Below are 21,107 nucleotides of genomic sequence, written 5' to 3' on the forward strand. Positions count from 1 at the left end.
AGTGCATTAAACACTACTGCCTGTGTCCAGAATTCTTTTAAATCATTCATTCTAATTCCCATTTTGGAATTTTTTTGTTGAGCCTCTTGCATCGTTCCCATAAAAGAAAAAGGGTAATTGCAATTAGCTGGAAGGGGAATTATCCATCAAAAAATAATCATAAGATGCTTTTTAATATTGCTACTCTTTCCAACATACTTCCTCCCTTCACCAATTTTTCTGCACATTCACTTGAAAGAAAATGAAAGCTAATTGCAAAAGCTTTAGTAAAATAGAATTGGGATAGGAAAGTTACTTCCTTTGAAGTGTGCATTTTAAGCCTAAATTTAAAATAAATGTTTTAAATCAGATTAAGAGATTTGTCTTACTGGTGTTACCACCAGTAAGAGCTTGTTCTATTAACATATAATAAATTCGATGGGTTTTACTTAAGAACTTTACAAAGTCTTCTGTAATTCCACTTAACCAAATTCATTCAGATCCATTCTTTATTCCCTCTTTTTTCCTGTTTTCAACATAATAGAACAAATTGTATGCTTTTGTTTTAGCTCTAGTATGTGATCTACCTGTTCTCCCAACATGACCTCCCAAAACAATGTAGAGCCTCACTAATGAGGGGTTTTATCATATAGCCATGAGATTAAGACAAAAGGTTTATTTAGACCTTTCAAATGTCCAGGCATACACACCCAAGGTCAGTTTTCTTTAGTCTTTCAAGTCAACTTGTAGGAGTGGCTGCTTTACAGGTGAATTTAGCCATGTTTTTTTGCAATTTTGAGATATTCTGGCAATAGGTAAAAGTATTACAGCCTTTCTTCAGGACTTTTTGCTGTTTAAACTTTTCACAGTGTATTGGCATACAGAAAAACTTTACCTTGTTGATCACCAGAGCAGCAAGTATGAAAAATAAAAGATCCTGGTAGGTGATGGAGGCTTTTGGCTGCTCATTGAGCAGATCAAATGGTTTATTACTTTAGAGCTACCCATTATACACTACAGAAGGTCCAGGACTACTGTAGTGGTCTTGTAGGAGAGAGTAGATAACCTGTACATTGATTATCAACACTCCAGAGCTTGCTCTTTCCACTGTGGTAACTGTCCTTATTTAGTCACTGACAAATGTCCACAGTGTAAAGGCTAAAGTAGGTTAAAGTTGAGGAAATGCTGTAGAACTACTCTTAGACCTTTACTTGGGGGTTAAAATTTCTTTGGTTGGACTTGGTCCTGGAGCATACAGAAAGACTTAGTACATAAGAAAATGAGCTTTTTAATGTGTTTGAAAAAACTGGGCAGTTGTGATTGGTGAAAAGGGGTGATGCTCATGGAAGGGAAGGCAATATTACCACTAAGTGAAAGACGAAAAGCTTTTCAGACTATTAAGGTAACCAAAATCATGACCTACACTGGTAAACTTATCAGCGTCTCAGTGGTTATTTTGTTTGAGTAAAACTTTAGGATGTAACCGGTATTTATAAGCTATGAATCTGTGGGAGGCAGCAGGGAAAGGGGCTTAAAAGTAGAACACATCTGGGTGGGAATCCCAGCTCCCACATACCAGTTGGATAGTCTTGAGAAGTTAGTTAGCTCTGAACCCTATTCTTCATTAATAAATTGAGAATAGTACGAAAGCACTTCAAAAAATGGAATTAAAAGATAATAAATCTTTCTGTGAAGTTTTTGAAGTACCTTCATACTACCATCCCAAATTGTAGCTAGAATTAAATGATGTGCCTTTTTTTTTATTAAGAGTTTAATGACTGCAGCACTCCCAGCCCCCACCTTTCTGCACTCCCAACCTCCTTTCATACCCTCTTCCTCCAAAAAGAAAATGCAATGAGGGCAAAATGCAATGAGGGAACACATCAAGGCAATCATGATGAAGAATGTAATTCCAAACAATTGGTCAACACAATAAATGACAAAAACAACAGAAAGCTCTTGGGACCAAGGTTTGCCTTTTGAAAAGTTAAGTGTTTTTGAAGGTTCTGCTTAGTAACCCAAAAATGTGTTCAGTGTTCTTTTATATGAATAGAAGTGGGGTAGATTTGTTAACACTAACTTCATGTGTCCATTACTGTGATCTGTATGCAGAGTATAATTATGTCTTACTGCCCTTTCCCCATAGTGTTTAACAGCCTTGAATGTAAATATTTAATTGCTCCAAAATCCAATATACTTGTAACATTCAGATTTTAAATAATAATGAAGATCCTTCCAAAGTGGGGGTGGGGTGGAATTTAAACCCTTCCTTTACAAAATTATATTGTTTTGGATCTTGTCCCTATGTAAGTAAAATAAGGGACATATTCATCCCTTAAATTCTTATCAAATATGAGGAAAGAACTGTACAAATTTGAGAGAAAAAACATATCCACAGAGACCCATCTAATGTTTTGTTTGGGGTTTTTGGCATCGGGTCAGGACAGGAATCAAACCCTGGACCTTGTTGTTAGCACCAAAATTTCTTCTAACCAACTGAGCTAACCGGCAGCTCATCTAGCGTTTCTTATTGGCCAAAGTAAAACCTGTCTTTACCTCACCTGGACTGCATTTCACATTTATTTCTCAAAAACTTCTAAAGAAGCAATTTGATTTTTTTTTTTTTTTTTTTTAAAGATGACCAGTAAGGAAGGGGATCTTAACCCTTGACTTGGTGTTGTCAGCACCATGCTCACCCAGTGAGCTAACTGGCCATCCCTATATGGGATCCGAACCCGTGGCCTTGGTGTTATCAGCACCACACTCTCCCGAGTGAGCCAGGGGCCGGCCCAGCAATTTGATTTTGACAAAGCCTGATACTAGTGTTCAAATACACCTAAGGTTAATTTGTAGTTGTGTCATCTTGAATGATGTCAGCAAATAAAAAGAATCTGGATATAGCTTAAACAATAGGTACCTATGAAAACTAGTGTATGGGTGAAGTCAACCAATAGGAACCTTATCAAAAATGCTTAATCCACCAACTCAAAACAAAAGGCTTGTAATATAACAACTCTCATCCATCCTCACTTCTGTGAGGTTTACTAGTGTTCTGGAAATGAATGTGTTTGAACAGTGAGCTCAGTGAAAATGACCAGGGGAAGTGAGCAAATTGAAGAGGATTATAAACTGACCCATTACTCACCTTATCAGGTCTAGCTTTTGTCCTACCAGCTGGCTTAGGCTTAGATAGTCCTAGATGTGGTAATGACCTCATTCACTCTGCAAATAGGTGAAGACCTCAAATCATACTAAAGAACAAGTAAATTACAGGAAAAGTAGCCTGAAGTTTATGGTGCCAACTTTGAACAGCCCAACTTCTTGGAGACTTCTGAGGAGTTTGGGACCCTCTGATAATGAAATGCCAAGGTCCTTGGCTTCTCCGATTATACCTTGAGGCTCTTAGAATCTTTAAAGTTAAGATTACTGCCAAAGTAAACAGCACCTCTTTTAAGTTATATTCTCACCTTCCTCTAATCGTCTTTGCAAGAATTAAGCCTCTTTACTCACCCATCAAGAAAATACAAGTTGTTTTTACAATTTATTTTAAACTAATGACATTAAAGTTGACAGGCCAAAAATAAAATACATAAAGCAATAGAGATTGTAGCTCCTGTACAATCAAAACTGTAAACACTGGAATAGGTTTCTTTGTTGTTGTTATTTAAGAAAATGTTTTTCTCATACACAAGAGTAATCATGCCTGTAGCTTAAGGAAGCTTATTTGAAACTAAACTTTCAGTTAGTGATACTGCAGGATCTGGTTAAATTGGGTTAGGTTGAATTTACGATAGGAAAACAAAGGTCCCTTAACATCATTCCCCACAATTAAGCAATAATGGATCATCTACATTAGAACTGAGAAGAAAGTCTTGATGTATGTTCAGTGACTTCTCTTCAAGAAGGAGTGTTTCAGGAGCTGAAGAGCAGAAGGTCGCTCATGCTGGTCCCTAAGAAGGGAAAAACATGTTAGAAGCAGCACCCAGTAATGTGACTGCCAACGAGATTTGCTTGACTCAAATGTATCCTTTAAAGATGGAAGTACAACTTCTGACAATCAGACAGACTTGGGTTGTATCCAGTCTCCAGTTTTTAACCATGTGATCTCAGCAAGTGACTTGAACTCTCCTTGTCAGTAAAATGCAGATAATAAAAATACTTAACTCATTGGGAGAAATTAAATAATATATGAGGGTACTTCAAAAAGTCTATGGAAAGATTTGTATTATCTTTCTATTCTATTTTTCCACAAACTTTTTGAAGTACCCTTATATATACAGCTTTTAAATAGTGTCATTGTAGTTCAAAAAATGATAGCTATTGTGACTAAAATCTAGGCACTACTTTTCTGTGGTACTTTGGTTCAAATTGTTTGGGGTATAATTTACACACAGTAAAATTCACACTTCTAGGTGTACAGCTTATTGCACTTTTAATAAACATTAAATTTACTTTTAAAATTTAGAGGCATTAGAATTCATAAAGACTTTAAAAAGTAGACATTTAAATGTGCTTTGGTGATAAATTGAAATTCCATTTTGGGCACTTTTAGGTGAGCACAAAGTACAGAGAAACAGTTGCTCAGTGCTATTGTGGTTTAGGTTTTTTCTTCAAAAAATTAAGAAGTTTTTGGAAATGCATCAATGAGTCAGTTAACTAATGAAACAGTCAATAGTTACCTGCAATGACCTGTTCCAAGGGCATTCTTTTGTTTAAATTGGCTGTCTTTTGACAATTTTGAGAGCAAAGTTACTACTAGGTCATTTCTCTGGTGAAAATAAAATATTTTTTAAGGTACTTTATTTTTATACATCATTCCAAAATAAAAAGCTCTCACTGTCTGGAGGCCCTTTCTCCTACGTTCAAATTACACAGAAATCGCTCCCTTCAATAACCTTTCCTTGACCTGGCTACCATTTCTAGCTGCTGTCCTGTTTCTCTTATTCCTGCCAAATGTCTCTAACATGGCCAACCCCGATAATTTTTTTTCAACATTTGTTATCTCTTAAATCCTTAATCATTTGGCCCACTCCTCTATAGAAATTACCGTATTGAAATTAATCCAATTAAATGAACTCATCCTCCTTATCATCTCTGTAGCATTTGAAAATATTCACTACTCTCTCCTACCTACAACTATCTCTGCTTAACTTCATCCTCGTTTGACGAGTGCTCCTTGACTAGGAATGTTGGAGCTAGGGGCCACCCTTTCCATGCTGCAAGGGGCCGTGTGAGTGAGCCTGAGGCTTCCCAATCCTTCCATTATGGGAAACTCTGTTCTCTTTGTTCTTCTCCCACCGTGGGGCAACTCCTCTCTCGCCTCTCCTTCCTCCCTTCCTTTCTCCAATTACATGCTAGACTTGATGCTATGTGAACTCTCTTCCCTTGTGAGAGTTTTCAAGGACATTTTTCTGGGAGGGGGGAGCGGGAGGGAGGAAAAGTAGGAATTGGTAAAGGAACACGAAAATCAACTATATTGTATATTGATAAATTAAAAGAAAAAAAAAACATTTTTGTCTGCCTCCTAAGTTTTTTCATGACTATAGCTATCAATCTTATAATAATTTTTAAATATGCACCTCCATATTAATTGCTTTCCTGAGGTCCAATCCCATAACTTCAAATGTCAACTTCCTCTACTTTTCTTCTCTCATACCTTTATTTTTCTCATAATCCAGACTCAAAACCGTGAAATCCTGTCATTTTTCTCCATTACCAATCCTGATTCACCTTTCTCTGTATGATCCCATGGCTTCTACCACTATACAAGTCCAAGCTTTGGATTCCTGCATGGCCTCGTCTCCAGCAACATCCATTCTAGGCCCTTTAGCACAATGCCATTTGACCTGCCTTGCCAAAGACCTTTTTCTTCATGGCATTCTCTACCCCAAATCCTTCGCAGCCCTCTGCTCCTCACTGTGTATTGCAACCTAGCTAAACTCTTTGGTCTGACTTTCCAGAACTTTCAGCCTGCCCATAGCCTGCCTCACCCACACTTATTTCTCACTGCTTCCCAAGTTCATTTCTGTTCTATTCAGGCCTTGCTCCTGGTTCATCCGATCACCTCTATCTCTGAATCTTTATGAGTGCCTCACCCTTTAATTTCTGGCTATCCACACCTCCAAGGATATTGTTATGGACATCAAGTGAAATGCTGGAGTCCTTAGGGTCTTTGCCATAGAATTTCAGGAGGTGATTATATGTTTGTATATGACACTAATTAGGTAAGGTATGTTGGTAAGTCTCCCGAATGATTATTAACTATTGCTTCCTAATTGTGTGCCCGTACTCTGATAAGCAATTTACATACACCATTTAACTTAACCTTCACAACAACCCTGTTAATTTATTATTAGTGGTGTGAGTTGTGTATTGCTTAGTTTATGAAGCAATGGCTCAAAAGGAGAACCATAAAAAAAGATTCTACCCTTTCTCTATAAAGCTATTTGGGAGGATGTGTGTGTTTAATAACAACCTGAAAGAAAATGAGAATAGCAAGTGGTTTCTAGCTGTGAGTCAGTAATAGGTAATTGTTAAATTCAGAACAAAGCAACTACAGCAGTTTTAAGAGCTAAAACCAGTCTCCAAAACAAGTATTGGTCCACATAATGTGCCTAACATCTTTATGTCCCTTTTGTGGGTTTGTTTTTGGGAGGGGAAGCAGCTCTGTGCCTAAGACTCTGTCCACAAAATCCGTGGTGGGATACCTGAGGTTTGATGCCCAGAATTGCACCCCTGGATTAAGTGATCCTGTCCTGGCCCCCAGATTTTCCTAAAATCAGCCGGGACAAACTCATGCATATGTGCTGGGCAAGGAGCCAAAAAGACTGAAGAAGCACATTCATTGGCAGACAGATCAGAAAGGCCAAATAAACCCCCTGAGAGTTGGGGGTTGCTCTATGTGCTTGCTAAAAGCTGGAGCACCAGAGTTTTTCATCTAGGGATAACACCCTTCTTTGAAAGAGAGGAAATTGAGTTTCGAGTCTCAGACTTTACATGTCCTGCAACTAAATGTCGAGCCTCACTTGGTGGGTAAGTTTAGGCTGCTCTGCATCACCCTAGAGGTGGGCATGGGCTCCAGCCTCCCCACCCCTCTTTACCCCCCCACCACCACACATGCACCCACATATACACACTTTAACCAGAGCCATCTCTTGCTTTTATGTTTTATTCTTTGAATTAAGAATTCATATGACCAGAGGGTGCCTCGCTAAAAGTTTGAAAACCACACCACTAGTTAATCTCTATGGTCCTTTACGATTCTAACATTTCACCCAGAATTTCATTCCATAGATATGAGAGAGAATAAGGGAGGGGAAAACAGGTAGTTTTCTAGGGCTTTTCTGCTTCCCAAATACGCCCCCACTCAATGCTTGAAATGCTCCAATTAGAGGTTTTTTCCCTTTGGCTCAAAATGTTTCCCCTCACTTTAAATGCAAGATGTTATTTTACCATAGCCAGTCCCCAGAAAGATGTCCTGTTGGTAAATAAGTAGATCTTTAGCAAATTTTGCAAACCCATTGTTTTGGCGAAGTACTGTCAGGACCTGATAAGACATTTAATTGAGGCACTTCCTACCTGAAGCATTGCCCTCTCCAGCCTGATATGACAATCGCCCAATAGGACTGATCATGATTACTTTCAGCACAAAATCACTCCCAACTTGATTTTATAAGTAAAACAGAGATTTTAACGGGCCAGTAACTGCAGGGGACATGTCAGCTGTTTGGAATCTCTGGGCATTTGTCCTCCTCCTCCTGCTTTCAGTTTCTTACCTGGTTAGGCACATGCGCACGAAGTCTGCTGCATTTTCTGAGAAGTGGTCTGGTAAAGGAGGCATCAGCCCTCGGTGTGCTCCGATGTAAAACATGGCTGCCATCCTGTCCATGGAAGCCAGTGGAGGCTTCCCTGTGGCCATTTCAAATACAGTGCAGCCAATGCTCCAGATATCTGATTTCCTTCCATAGCCAGACTCGTTGATGACTTCTGGGGCCATCCAGTATGGAGTCCCATGCATGGACTTAAGCATGTCACTGTGGGTGCCATTTAGGCCTGCCCAGGCCAGACGTTTGGCACAGCCAAAGTCAATCAGCTTTATTATTCCAGTTGGCATGAGCATAACATTATTTCCTTTGATATCTCGATGCACCACACAGTTCTCATGGAGATAAGCAACACCTTGCAGAATTTGTTTTGTATATTTACAGAACACCATCTCAGGCAATGGCCCAAAACGGTTTATAATACTAGAGATTGAGCCACCAGGAACAAATTCCATAAAAATACTTACAATGTCTTCTTCCAAGCATGTCCCCAAATAGGCCACAATGTTGACATGTTTCAGTGCTTTGAGCAAATCTACTTCTTCCTGAAGTTTCTGGTATTCTTTTTCATTAGCTAATTTATCAGAGGTATCCAATGCCACCTGTTTTACAGCTATTAGCTGTCCTTGGCTAGTGAGACCACAGTATACCTAGGAAGCAAACCAATACCTTATTATTAAATATAAATGACATAACTTGTTCCCAAAATACTTCATATGACACTTGACTTTTCCTTCTCCTAAATCCTTATCTTTCATTAAGTTGATACCTCCCCACCTAAATGCAAAGTATTTAAGCAAATTCAGTGTTTCGGTGGAGCCAAGATGGGGATGAGCAGCATGGAGAACGGATATCATATTGACTTGGAGTCAAATGGCTTGGGTTGGTTAGAATCCTGGTTTCGTCACCTTTCCTTAGCTGTATAACTTTGGGTAACCTTTTTGACTTCAATTCTTCTCATCTGTAGATTTTCATAGATTTCTATGATGACTACATGAGATGATGCTTTGGGGAAACTCCTCACCGGATAAATGAAATAGGGTTAGTTCAGCTCTAAAGCTCTCTGGAGAGAAGAGACAGGTCTTGGCACTCACCCTCATGATGTGATCTCAGTGGTTTCATGTCTTCCCACTTTCTCACTGATTGCTGAAATGTCTCCAACTAGAGATGGCATAGGACATGTTTGGGGGCCAGTCTTTACCCCTCCACGTAACTACTATCTAAAGTGCTAGGAGTTTAGATGGTCTTTTACGCAAATCACAAAATGTAAGGAACATCTTTTGTTTTTGCCATCCAGCAATGATTCTCCCAACTTCCAGTAACACATTGAGTTGTTGAAGGAACAGATTTCTTTCCCATTGGATCTGAACCTGGTAGAATGGGAGGCTAGAAATGCAGTGGCCATTGTACCACCACATGGATCCTGAGAACAATAACCAGACAGAGAAACCAGATCCTGATGACACTGACCCCTGAAACTACTTGTGCCCAGAGCCAGACCTACTCCAGACTTTTCAGTTACATAAAGCAATACACATCTGTTCCCTCAAGCCAGTTTGGGTTGGGTTTTCTGTTACTTTCAACTAAAAGAGTTCTAAGTAAAAGGGTGCAGGAGACTGGTGGGGAGGATGGTTAGGGAAGAGGGAAGGATCAAGGAGGGGTGGAGAGTTCTGATGTCAAGTTTCCAGTTTAACTTACTGTGCCATAGGCTCCCTTCCCAAGGATCTCACCCTTGGTCCACAGGATAGGTTCTTCATATTTTAAACTATTTTCAGAAAATGTCTTTTTTCCATTTGAGTTGAGAGATTTCTCGTCCCTATCATGTATCCTGAATCCATTACTACACCTCTGGAGGAATGAGAGAAAAAGAAAGATCACCATTAAACTCTGAGCAGTTAGGACAGCGGGTGGAGGTTAGAGTCGAGTCTCCCTTTCAATCACACCTGTGCATGGCCATTCTTCTCGTTCACGGGTAACTTCTGGAGACAGAGTTTTCCCAGAAATGACCAAGCAGTATATCTCAGTTGTGTTCTTCAGCCTTGTTAATTGTACACATTTCTAAGTCACATTTTGGTTTGTATATTTTATAGGAGGAAGTCTTAGGCCTGTTCATCTCCGGGCCTGCGTGGGCCTGCAGGCTACTCACCACTCATGGAACTGAGGCCACCAGAGGTGGGGGAGGGGGCAGTTAGTGACAACTTGGTAAAGGGCCACAAAAAATGATTACATTGTGTAGTGTTGAATATACTAATTATTCTGATTTGAGCATCACATATTGCACACAGGTATTGATAGTCAACGTTGTACCCCACAGTTGAGTATAATCAATTGTGTTTAAATAAATAAATATAAATAAATAAGGCAGCTCTGAACCAGAAAAAAAATTTTTAAATAAAATGAGATAAAAAGTCATGGAAAGGTTCAATTTATCTTTTCATTCTATTTTTTCTGTAAATTTTTTGAAATACCCTTGTACATATGCAAACACTTACACGTTTACACACACATCACAAACATACATACAAATTGTCTCTCCTCTCACACACACACACACACACACACACACACACACACACACACACACACACACACAGAGAGAACCATAACAAAGAATTTAGGTGGTCAAGACCAGCCACAATAGATTGAAGATCCACAGTAGTGAAGAACCTTGCTACTCAAAGGAGGATGTGCAGACCAGCTGCATCAGCATCACTAGGGAGCTTGTTAGACGTGCAGATTCTTAGGCCCCAGATATGCTGGATCAATGCCTATATTTTAACAGGATCCCCAAGAAATTCACATTCATAGTATACTTTTAGAGGCACTGCCCTTGAAGTCAGAAAACAAGTTTCTCTTTGGAGAATTTAGATCACGTTTTCCAATTGGTTGATCAGGACCAAAGATAATTCATTTTGATCTCCTCTATTATTAATCTTAAAAATAAATAATGATGGTGATGGGCAAGGTGAAGGCCATTTAGGAACAAGAGATCCTGCAGGGTCGCCTTTCTCATGAACATTTAGGTGTCTCCAAAGTGCTGTTTGGGTCCTTCCTACACAGCCTCTCACGTTTCTATCTACACTGAAATTTTGGATACTGCTCAGAAAAGAAAAGGTCACAGAAGGTCAAAAAAAATTGTTTTTAAGATGACTGGTAAGGGGATCTTAACCCTTGACTTGGTGTTGTCAGCACTACGTTCTCCAAATGAGCTAACCGGCCATCCCTATATAGGGATCCGAACCCGTGGCCTTGGTGTTATCAGCACCACACTCTCCCAAGTGAGCCACGGGCCGGCCCTGAAGGTCAATTTTTGACTCCATGATTGCACAGTGGTATTAGGCACTTATTATGTTTACAGGTTTGTCAGCTGTTCGATTTGAAATGGCACAGTGATAGGCCCGTCTCACACACACAGGCAAGCACACATATATTCCCACATCCCACCCCAGCCTGGAGGCTTCTCTGAATCACTATCCACCTCCCAGCAGAGACCAATTTCACTGTGAAGGTAGAGCTGGCCTTTTCAGACAAGAAATATCCCCACTGTGTAGTGATTAAGGGTGTCTAGCTGCGTGATTTTCTAAACCTCAATTTCCTCATCTATAAAATGGGGACATATTAGTGCCTATAGTACTTAGAGAGCTATTATGAGGCATAAAAGGAGACACCACGATGTGTGTCACTCACACATGATAAGCTCTCAGTAAACCTAGCTATGCTATAATTATTTATCTTGTGTGTTCTTTTTATTTATTTGTATTTTGGAGGTTTTTTTCTCTTCTTTTTTTCCTTGTGTGTTCTTCTGATTAACTATTTAAAAATAATTATTCCTAATCCTAATATAGGGTGGATATAATGTAATATAACCTGAGTTCACATTCAATAAATAACATTTCAGCTTCACCTACTGTTTCTGTCTTTAAAATCTGAGTAGACCAGGAGGCTCATGTACTTCAGTGAAAACTAAAACAAACAAAACCCAACTATCTGTTGACATTCTTCTTCCCTACTTCCATGCCAAACAAAACATTTTTTGTTTTTCAGGATTTTTGCTTATGCTTCCTTGAAAGCAATGGCTGAATCTCGTACACCACTATCTCCCTAGTTCTTGGCCCAGCACCAAAAACACAGTAGACATCAATGATATTTTTGTGTTAAAGTAGTGAACCCCCTGAGAGCTAATGCTCAGGTGCAGGGAATCTTTAAGAAATATACATTTTATGTCTTCATATGAGCAAAATGTTGAGCTATTTTAGGGGCTGTGTTCGTTTCTTTCTATCTCACAACTCTTTATTTATAATTATCTCTCTGCTGATAACTGAAAATTATCTTGTCATTGAAAATTTCATCATCAAATAAAATGCTGACTTATTTAAATAAATAGTTTTGCTTTATTATTTTACTCAAAGTGATTTCATTGCAGTGTCAAGCTAGCTAAATTCCAGAGGTAAAGCAACATAAGGAAAACGTCCTAGCCTGGGAGTCTGGGGACCTGGATTCTAACCTTGAGACTAAACAATGAGAACTTGAAGAAACTGTTTAATTGTTTAGGGTTTATCATTCCTCAATTGAAAATAAGGGGTTTGAGCCAAATTGTCTCTAAGGTTCTTCTCACCCCAATGAATCTCTGATTCTAATAATACCAACCTGCATTTCAACATTTGTTGCCTCTCTGCCCAATTCTTTTGTGGTATTTCCTCTCCTACTAAGCACAAGATTTCGGTTTTCAGGATCTGTTTCACTTTCCATTATTTGGCAAGAGTTATTATCCTTCTCATCAAGAGCTAATAGTTCTGCAGCAAGACAACCTAATAGTTCATCTGTCAATTCTTCATTCTTTACAGAGTCCAGAATTTCTTGGGAAATTGAATTTGCATCATTTAAAGTTTTTCCAAATGTTTGATATGTGATGGACTTACTTGCTAAACTATCATGATCCAAGGAATGTGCCCAGTGTTGATATGTATGGGAAGATGCATTTTCTTGTTTCTCATGGAAAGAGAAATTCATAAGTGTTTTAGACTTATATGAAACACTATCAAACTCAAGATCTTTAGTTAAAAGTTGGCTGGCATTTATTTTACCAAGAGAAGCTATATTCTGCTTTTTTTGCAGTACATGCTTGTTAGAACTCTTCTCACTGGGCACTGTCCAGCTGTCTTCTGAAGAAACAAATGGGGTTTGGTGATGAAGCTCTTCAAGTTCTTGCAGATCTCTGAGGCTTGTGATGAGTATTTGATGGTTAGAATTGTCTCCATCAGCAGATCCTTCCATACAAATTTCATTAACAATGGATAAATCTGAGGCAGGAAGGAATTTGTTCTGTTCAGTGGACTGCTCAAGAGTATGAGCCAAGTTTACAGGCTGAACTTCATCTTTGGAAGATAGAAAGTCATTGCCTGAAGATTTTATCTGCCAGTCTGTTTCTGAAATATCATTTCCAGTGTCTTGTAGGTGGCTACCTACAGTCTCAAAACTCTTTTCTTTAGAAACTAAATCTTTGTGCTTTTGTTTAATACCAAGTGAAGCCTTTGGGAGTTTAGTATGTGGTTTTTTCTGAGAAAGTCTTGTTCTACTATTGCTGTTCCTGTCACTGTGTGAAGATCGACATTTACTGGTGACACATCTGCCCGATGGAGCTGAGCATATCTGGCGGTTGTATTTGTTTTCATGCCGTTCCACCTCTCGCATGTGACAATAAACAGGGGTCCCAAACATTTCATAGATTCCAGGTCCATTGGCAGCTGAGTTGATTTCTTTGAACATGTCACTGTACTTGAGATCTAGGTAATTTAGTCTTGGCTCTGTTGGTTGAAGAGAGAGAGAAACACATGACTTTTTTATTCCTGGATTTTTACAGATGCAAGGAAATGATTGCTTTTTAGGTTTCTGAGTCCGGTAAGTTAATTGCTTCTTTTCTATCTGCGGCATTCTCCTTTGAAACTTGGGCAATTGCCGAGGCTTGGGGTCAACAAGCCCTAACGCAGGGAAAACTTGAGGTTTTATGCTGGTTTTATGTGTGGTAGGCTTAATGGGACCTTCAAAGGAAATCATGAAATTCTGAGGTGTCCTGTTACTTGTCTTGGTCTTTGAATCCAACTTATTTCTATGTATATTCACCTTACACATGTCATTTTCCTGGTGTGCAAGTATGTTGAAGCTATTGTTGTTAAGAACAGTGCCCTTTCTTTTTTGGAGGCTTGGTTTGGTTATAGCTGGTTCCTTGGGAGTTTCATCTCCAGAGAAAGTGACATGGATAAGAGGCACCATCCCATTCATTTCTGGTTTGGTTGCTTCTGCTATTGATATTTTTATGTTTGTCTCCATGCCACTATGACTTTTTGGAAGCGTCTCAATGGGTCCATCAGAGACTACATTGGACAAGCTTTTAAATACAGTAAACTCTTCTAAAATATTGCCCGGTTGAATTGCTTCACCCTTAGGTAAAGAAGTGCTTTTTGAATCAGCTGTATCATTTCTAATCTCTTCATCCTGGCTTGGAGTTATTTCTGAGTGCCGGGCTTCTTGGAGCTCACTTAGAATGGTACATACAATTTCTGGATCTTGTTCATAGTTTCTGACTACTGAACTCTCTTTCTTTCTTGATGGAAAATATTGAGAGTTTCCTTCTGCTTTTCTCATTTCACTACCATAGCAGTCAATATTCTGTTCCCTATCTGTAGGAATACTGCCTTCCTTAAAATTCTCAAAGGACAACAAAGACTGCCCTTTTTCAAAGTGAGAGATTTCAATTTTGTCACATCCTTCTATTTCCTTGGATTTCCAGTTCTCCGTCTCCAGGTGTTGTCTGTGGTGGTTAGCCTTCCAAAAAGAACACATATTTCTTGACCAAATGAAGCTATCAGAAGACCTGAGGGTCTGATCCACCAGCACGTTAAGTGAGGCTTCCTGCTGCTTCTTTGATGAAGTGAACTCATCAGAGTGACTAACAGGCTCTTTGAGTTTAGGTACAAAGGACGTGAAGCTTGGAATATTTCTTTCTCTCTCTTTTGAAACCTTGTGATTTGAGGGGATAGTATGGACACCAGATCTAATGGGCAAGAATGACAATGGTGGCAGAGGGAACTAAAAGGAAAGAGAAAAAAAGCTATGAATGCAGAAACTAAAATAAGTAGCATGTTATCTACTTCAAAGTACTATGAAGAGATTCTAATATTCTCTTAAGGAAGGCCTTTAAAGTACAAAGCTATCCTGGAGATCACAATTTTTAAAACTAAAATCTCATTCCCAATAGTTCTTTCGAACCAAGGTAAATCAATACTTTTAAAAACCAAGATTATTATAGATGTAAATATTAATGGTTATATATATTTTAATGAAGGTCCTATAATGTAAATGTTAAAAATGTAAGATAAGAAACATTTCCTTTCTCTCCTCTTTTGTTTTTTACTTTCCAGAGAATTAATTTAAGATTTTTGAAATCCCCATTAGAACAGTTTAAAATTATTATTACATGTACTTTTACAGTGATCATTTGGTTATTGACTACCTCAGAATTTGTATCTGGAACACAACTGCTCATCATTGTTTTGCAGAATTGTCTGCTTGAGGGCGGCTTATAAAGATGGCTTTATACCTGAACGTTTGCAACCCTGTGGCTTTTCATTCTGCTTTGCCCTCTCCCTATTTTCAAACTAAGCTCTTTTATTATTATCAACCTCTAGAGGTCAGTATAACCCAATAGATAATATTCAGCTTTGTGGCCATTATAAAACTCCTTAATTTTATGCTTTTTTTCATTGTGGCCTTTTCCCGTGTTTACAGATTTGATACTTAATTATATGAGAATGTTTATAGGCATGGATCATGGGTGGCAACTGAGAGCTATATGTTTAATTTTCATTCTACTGCAGCTATGTGTAAGAAGGAAGGAAAAGGGAGCTAACACTAGAAACTTAAGCATTAGAAATAGGTGAGATACAGTAAATCCCCCAGCTTTATTGTCCTGATGATTTTCTTTATTTCTCAAAAATAATTTAGGAAATAATGGCAGATTCTCCCAGTACTTAAACATCTCCCTAGTAACAGCTATTAAATTTTTTTCAGGCCAATAAACTTGTACGACGCTAAGCAGTACCTATGCATAAGTGTTTCCTCAAAGACTCATAGGATACAGAAGGATCAAATAACTAAGGAAACCAGAGAACTGCAAGTAGGTTTCCAAAAGCTTTGCTTATAAATTTGACACCTAGAAAAATCTTTCCACCACTGGAAAAAAGAATTACCTAATTTCTAGACAGATTAAAAGAAGACTAATTAAAGTGTGCCTAAGAGAGCTACTCACCTCACTATGCAGACAACATGAAGCATCCCCAGAAAAGCAATGCACATGGCCAGGCATAATCTTCCCTGGAATGATTCACTATTCTATAAATTACATGTGAGTTTTTGATTTTCCAAGATATAGTTGCTGAGAATCTGGTTCTGAATTTTCTGACAGAGTTTGTCTTTAACAACAAAAATTCTTTGGTGTCAATTCTTCATTCAAAAATGCTAAAACTAGTCTTACCTCAAGTCTTCGGCTATTGTACTTCATATTAGAGGTAGAAGACTCTGCAACAAGAAAATAATAATAATTGAATATTCTTAATAGTAGAGTAAACAGTCTTAAACTAGGGATTGGAGATGGAGTAATCTAGATGCTGAGATTTGAGAAGCTGTACAAATTAAGTTTTTCCTTGTGTAATCTATATGGAGGTGGGTATGGAATGATTATACAAAACTTCAGGCTACTGCCACGAGGAGGGTTGTTGTTATTTATATCTATATTCCGACAGGAAACTGGAGATCTCTGGATCAGAGAACAGACCATTTATTACTCACAGAGCATCATAACACCGGAACCCCATATCCTAATCTCTCTCATGCGACACAAGGAGACCCAGACACTTACCCTCAATGTGCTGCGGTTGCACCACAGGAGGGAATCCTGAAATTACAAGACTCTGGTGGTATACAGGGTGACTGGAACTCTGGTCCACCCAGAGTGGACCATTCATTTACAACGAAATGCGGAAAATATTTCAGGAGAAAGGTGCCCCTAAGTTTTATTATCCTACAATGTAAGCAAACAGCTCCTGCGGAAATAAGCCTCTAAATCTCTCTGGAGTAATACACTATCTCTAACTTCCATGTTTGCCATTCAATCATCTTTTAACCTAGTTTCCTAGTGTTTTTTTCTTAGAAAGATTGGACTGTGCAGAAATGTGAAAATATTCATGCATAATTGTCTCCCAACAGTTGTTTGAATTAGAAAGGTCATCAATTCTGAAAGGAGGGTATGGGGAAGAGAGGGATGGGGTTTATGAATTAGTGTAATATCTAGAAGCTGTTCTCTTCTTACTGAAAAGTCAGAATGGTTCCCCAAATCCTACCGGCCAACACAGATTAAGGCTGAAGCCAAAAGCTTCAATGTCTCCAGGGTCAATGCAGGTTACATAAATGGATAAAGTGGGACAGGTAGGGACAGTGGTGAGTTGAGACCATGTGTCCCAACTAAAGGGGCATAATTACCCCGCTCTAATTGATGTCCAATCCAGAGGGATAATCAAGCAGTGCTAGATCTTCCAATTGTCAAGAGAAGTCAGAGAACTGCAGATTTTACGTGAAAACTCCCTCCTCCTCTCTTGTTTATTAATGCTGTGAGGGCCAAACAAAATATGTATGTAGGTCCATTTCAGTCACAGGCTGTCATTTTGAAATTTCACTTAGAGAGAAACACACTTCTCTAAGATGTAATACAGGTAGGAAAACCAATCTCAGGTGAAAATAGTCACCTGAGAAGAGGATCTCAACAGGAGGGGAAACAGGCATTCCTCTTAGCCACAGCAGGCTAAGGCATCCCTCCCCCTCCCCCAATTCTTTACCCATTTATCCAACAAATATTTATTGAGTAGCCAACATTGCCCAGAAGATGGCAATGTACAGTTGTGAACAAGACAAAATCTTTGTTCTTATAGGAGTCTCATTATAGAGGTTGAGATCTTCTGTTGAAAAGATATTAGAAATTAATCCAGAAATACAACTGAATATAATTTATGATTGGATGCATATGGATAACCTCCTGAGTTAAAAAAAAAAAAAAAAAAAACCTTTCAGGTATTATTATAAATATTTGAATAAATGGTAGCCAGTGTTGGTCAGGAATGACAAGGGTAGTGAGGTACACTGAAAGATTTCTGGTGGGAATATAGAGGTAAGATCCTTCCAGTAGGTAATTTGGCAATATGTGTCAAAAGCCTTTTAAAATGCGTAGAGAGTTCCAGTTAAATATGGTGATTGAATGTACAAGGTTTTCTCCATTTTCTGCACAATTTTCACTAAAACGACACTAAAGGAATTTTAAAACAAGTAAATAATGACAAAAAAAAAAAAAAGAAAAGAAAAACCCAGATGATAAAACAGCAGATAAGCAGTATCAATAAAATTCTGGACAGTGAAAACTGTATGGATGAATGACAACTGATTTAGTTGTCAGCTTTCTCTGTTCTGCTCAATGCCTGCAGGGAGAGGACTCAGCAAGAACTAAGAACCCCAGAAAGGAGCAGGAGTTGAAGATACCAATTCTGAAGGCGGGGACACAGGTGAGGCTGCAACAAGAGAGTTGTTCTTAAGTCTGTATGAGGAGTAGATTCCAGATCCCCTGTCCTGCCCCACTGGTCAGGAGCTGCTCTTCTCCTTTCCTGTTAGATGCTGAAAGTTTACTCTCTAGATGGCTTAAAACAAAGATCTTAAGGAGCTAGGTATAGCTGGGAGCAGAAATGGGATACTGGATTCAGTAAAAGTCTGTGCACTGAAATATGGAGCCCATTCAGTGCCAGGAACATTGGCCTCCAGCCTCATAACCTACAGGCAGGAGCTTGGATTATCCCTCTCTAGGGAAAACTAGCTGAGAAAAAAGGCCAGGCATGTGCACTGTCACTTGGGAATCCCTCAACCAATTTTCCAGGTCTCTGCCCTTTCATCTCCTCTGAGGTTCACACAATGAACCCACTCAAACTACACAGCCCTTTTTAGTGCCCCTCTCTTATATACAAATAGATAGCCAAAGATCAACTATGTGAGAAAGTCCTCTAACATGAAAATACAGAGAACAAAAACTGAAAGAAAGAAAATAGCTCAGAGAAATTAGAGACAAAAAACTATCATTAATATGCACTCTTTCTCAGGAAGCTACTGGAAAATGTGCCCCACTAAATGAGGGAGTAAGCCATGTGCCCAGTACACAGAGCTCCACAGAGCAGAGATGCAAAGGAATTTCCAGAATGACGGTGAAGGGGATCCCAGATAGGCAGCTGGGCAGTAGGTCCAAAGAGCAGGCAGTGTAGAGTGAAACAGGAGGGCAGAAGTTTCCAGGAGCAATGTCTTTAAAAATAAAAGGAACCAACGGATTACCTGATTGTAATTGTCTGTACTGAGATGTGTTTTAGAGGCCCGTTAGACAGGGTGGGGTTGAGTTACTGGCAGATATGCAGAAAGTAAATAAATGATGAAATGAAGCAGTTATTAATGCCATGATAAATGCAAAGTCTAAAAAGAAAAAAAACGGCTGGCTGCTTATTGTTATTATTAATTCAGTATGCATTTTTAATAGTTATGTGCCAGGTATGATGCTAGATGCTTGGAGGTACAATGATCCTTGCCTTTATAATCTGATGACACTGGCATGTAAACAAATAGTGACCATTTAGCATGATGTGTGTTATGTTGTAGGTAAGGTTGGGATCCTATGGGATTCCAACGGGAGTGGCAACTCATCCAGTCTTGAGGAGGTTCAGAAAGACTTCCCAGAAGAAATGGTATCTACAATGAGACCTGGAGCATGGTATAATGTTCCTGCAGAAAGAACAGTATGTGCAAATATTTACATATTTGTTTAGGGAATGGAAGGCATTTAGTAGCGCTAATGTTTGTCATACTGCTGAGGAAGAGTGGCAAGATATGAGGCCGAAGAAAGGCTTCTGAGAGTTGGGAGCTACCTTTTGCAGATTTCAAGGAACAAGACCCTGGGTTCCCTTCACAGTCCAGACTTGATGTCAGCCCCTTTACATACAGCCTATCAAAACACTGCTTCAACATCATGCCAAGTGAAATAAGCCAGACAAAAGGACAAATGTATGATTCCACTTACGTGAGGGACTTAGAATAGTCAAATTTATACTGAGACAGAAAACAGAATTACCAGAAAATAGATTACCAGAGGCTTCAGGGGAGAAGCAGAAAGAGATTATGTGTAATGAGCAAAGAGTTTCAGTTCTGCAAGATGAAAAGGTTCTGGGGATGAATAGTGGTGACAGTGGCACGACAATGTAATTGAACTGCTTAGAATGGTTAAAATGGCAAATTTTATGTTATGTACATTTTACAATGAATTTTTTTTTTATTTTAAAGCTCTGCTATTTAATTTCACTTAATCTGTACACTTCTCTCAAAATCCTATAATATTTATTCTGTTCTTTTCCTCAGTTTGGTAAGATGCCTCATGGTTCCTCTGGTGTGCAGTCTCCCTCATTGCAATAAGCCAATAAATGCAACATGTTGGATTATAGGTTTGTTCCTGGTGGTTTAGGCTGATTGGTTTAGGACAGTGGTAAGCAAACACCAAAGACAGTATTGATCCCAGGAGAAATACTGCCATCAGTGCTGCTATCTGGTAAATAAGTCTTGGGCTCAATATAGTTGGAAGTTGGCTCTTAGAATCTCACACTAAGTTGAGGATCCAGGAATGAGGCTAAAGCAGACTCAAGTCTGTAACAACCTTGGTACCTAGCAGAAGCAAACTCACATCCTTCTTGGAAAGCACCCTCAGTGTAGGCCCCCAAGATTCCCAGATAAATATCAACTAAATATGAGCTCACAATAAAGATTTTCAAACACTCAAGAAAGAAACAATAATACAAGTTAGTAGAAACCAGGAACAACAGATTTGGAACCCTAGGGATTTCAGATACTAGAATTATCAAATACAGTGTATAAAATAACAATATCTTAAATGTTTAAAGAAATAAAAGATAGAATCATAAAAACAACCAGGTGAAGAATTTGGATCCCCATACTGGTCAGCTGCCAAAAAAAAAAAAAAAAAAATCATCCAAACAAGACATTCTTAATAATGAACAAAGGATATTTGAAAAAGAAACAAATGGAACTTTTAGAAATTAAATATAATTGTTGAACTAAAAATTAAAATTTTTTAAAAAGCACAGATGAATGGATCAGAATGATACACTACTTCTATCTCAATGAGACAGCACTGCACATCCACCAGAATGGCTAAACTTAAAA

At 38.7% G+C, this 21,107-nt stretch overlaps 1 protein-coding gene across 5 annotated transcripts in view; it reads right to left on the bottom strand.

Moving 5' to 3' along the window:
- Window positions 1-3,862: 3,862 nt before the first annotated feature.
- The window catches only part of MAP3K19 (mitogen-activated protein kinase kinase kinase 19), a 55,790-nt gene continuing 38,545 nt past the window's right edge, over window positions 3,863-21,107 (bottom strand). For 2 of the 5 annotated variants that reach the window (XM_063075936.1, XM_063075944.1), the window contains 5 exons: window positions 16,333-16,376; window positions 12,450-14,888; window positions 9,501-9,650; window positions 7,755-8,452; window positions 3,863-3,929 (listed from right to left, as the gene is read on the bottom strand). In XM_063075936.1, the coding sequence (XP_062932006.1) occupies window positions 3,863-3,929; window positions 7,755-8,452; window positions 9,501-9,650; window positions 12,450-14,888; window positions 16,333-16,376 (3,398 nt within the window). The remainder of the gene's footprint in view (window positions 3,930-7,754; window positions 8,453-9,500; window positions 9,651-12,449; window positions 14,889-16,332; window positions 16,377-21,107) is intronic. The other 3 variants (XM_063075960.1, XM_063075952.1, XM_063075968.1) reach the window with 3 other exon arrangements.

This window comes from Cynocephalus volans, chromosome 1 (genome assembly GCF_027409185.1).
Source record: "Cynocephalus volans isolate mCynVol1 chromosome 1, mCynVol1.pri, whole genome shotgun sequence".
Lineage (NCBI taxonomy): Eukaryota > Metazoa > Chordata > Mammalia > Dermoptera > Cynocephalidae > Cynocephalus > Cynocephalus volans.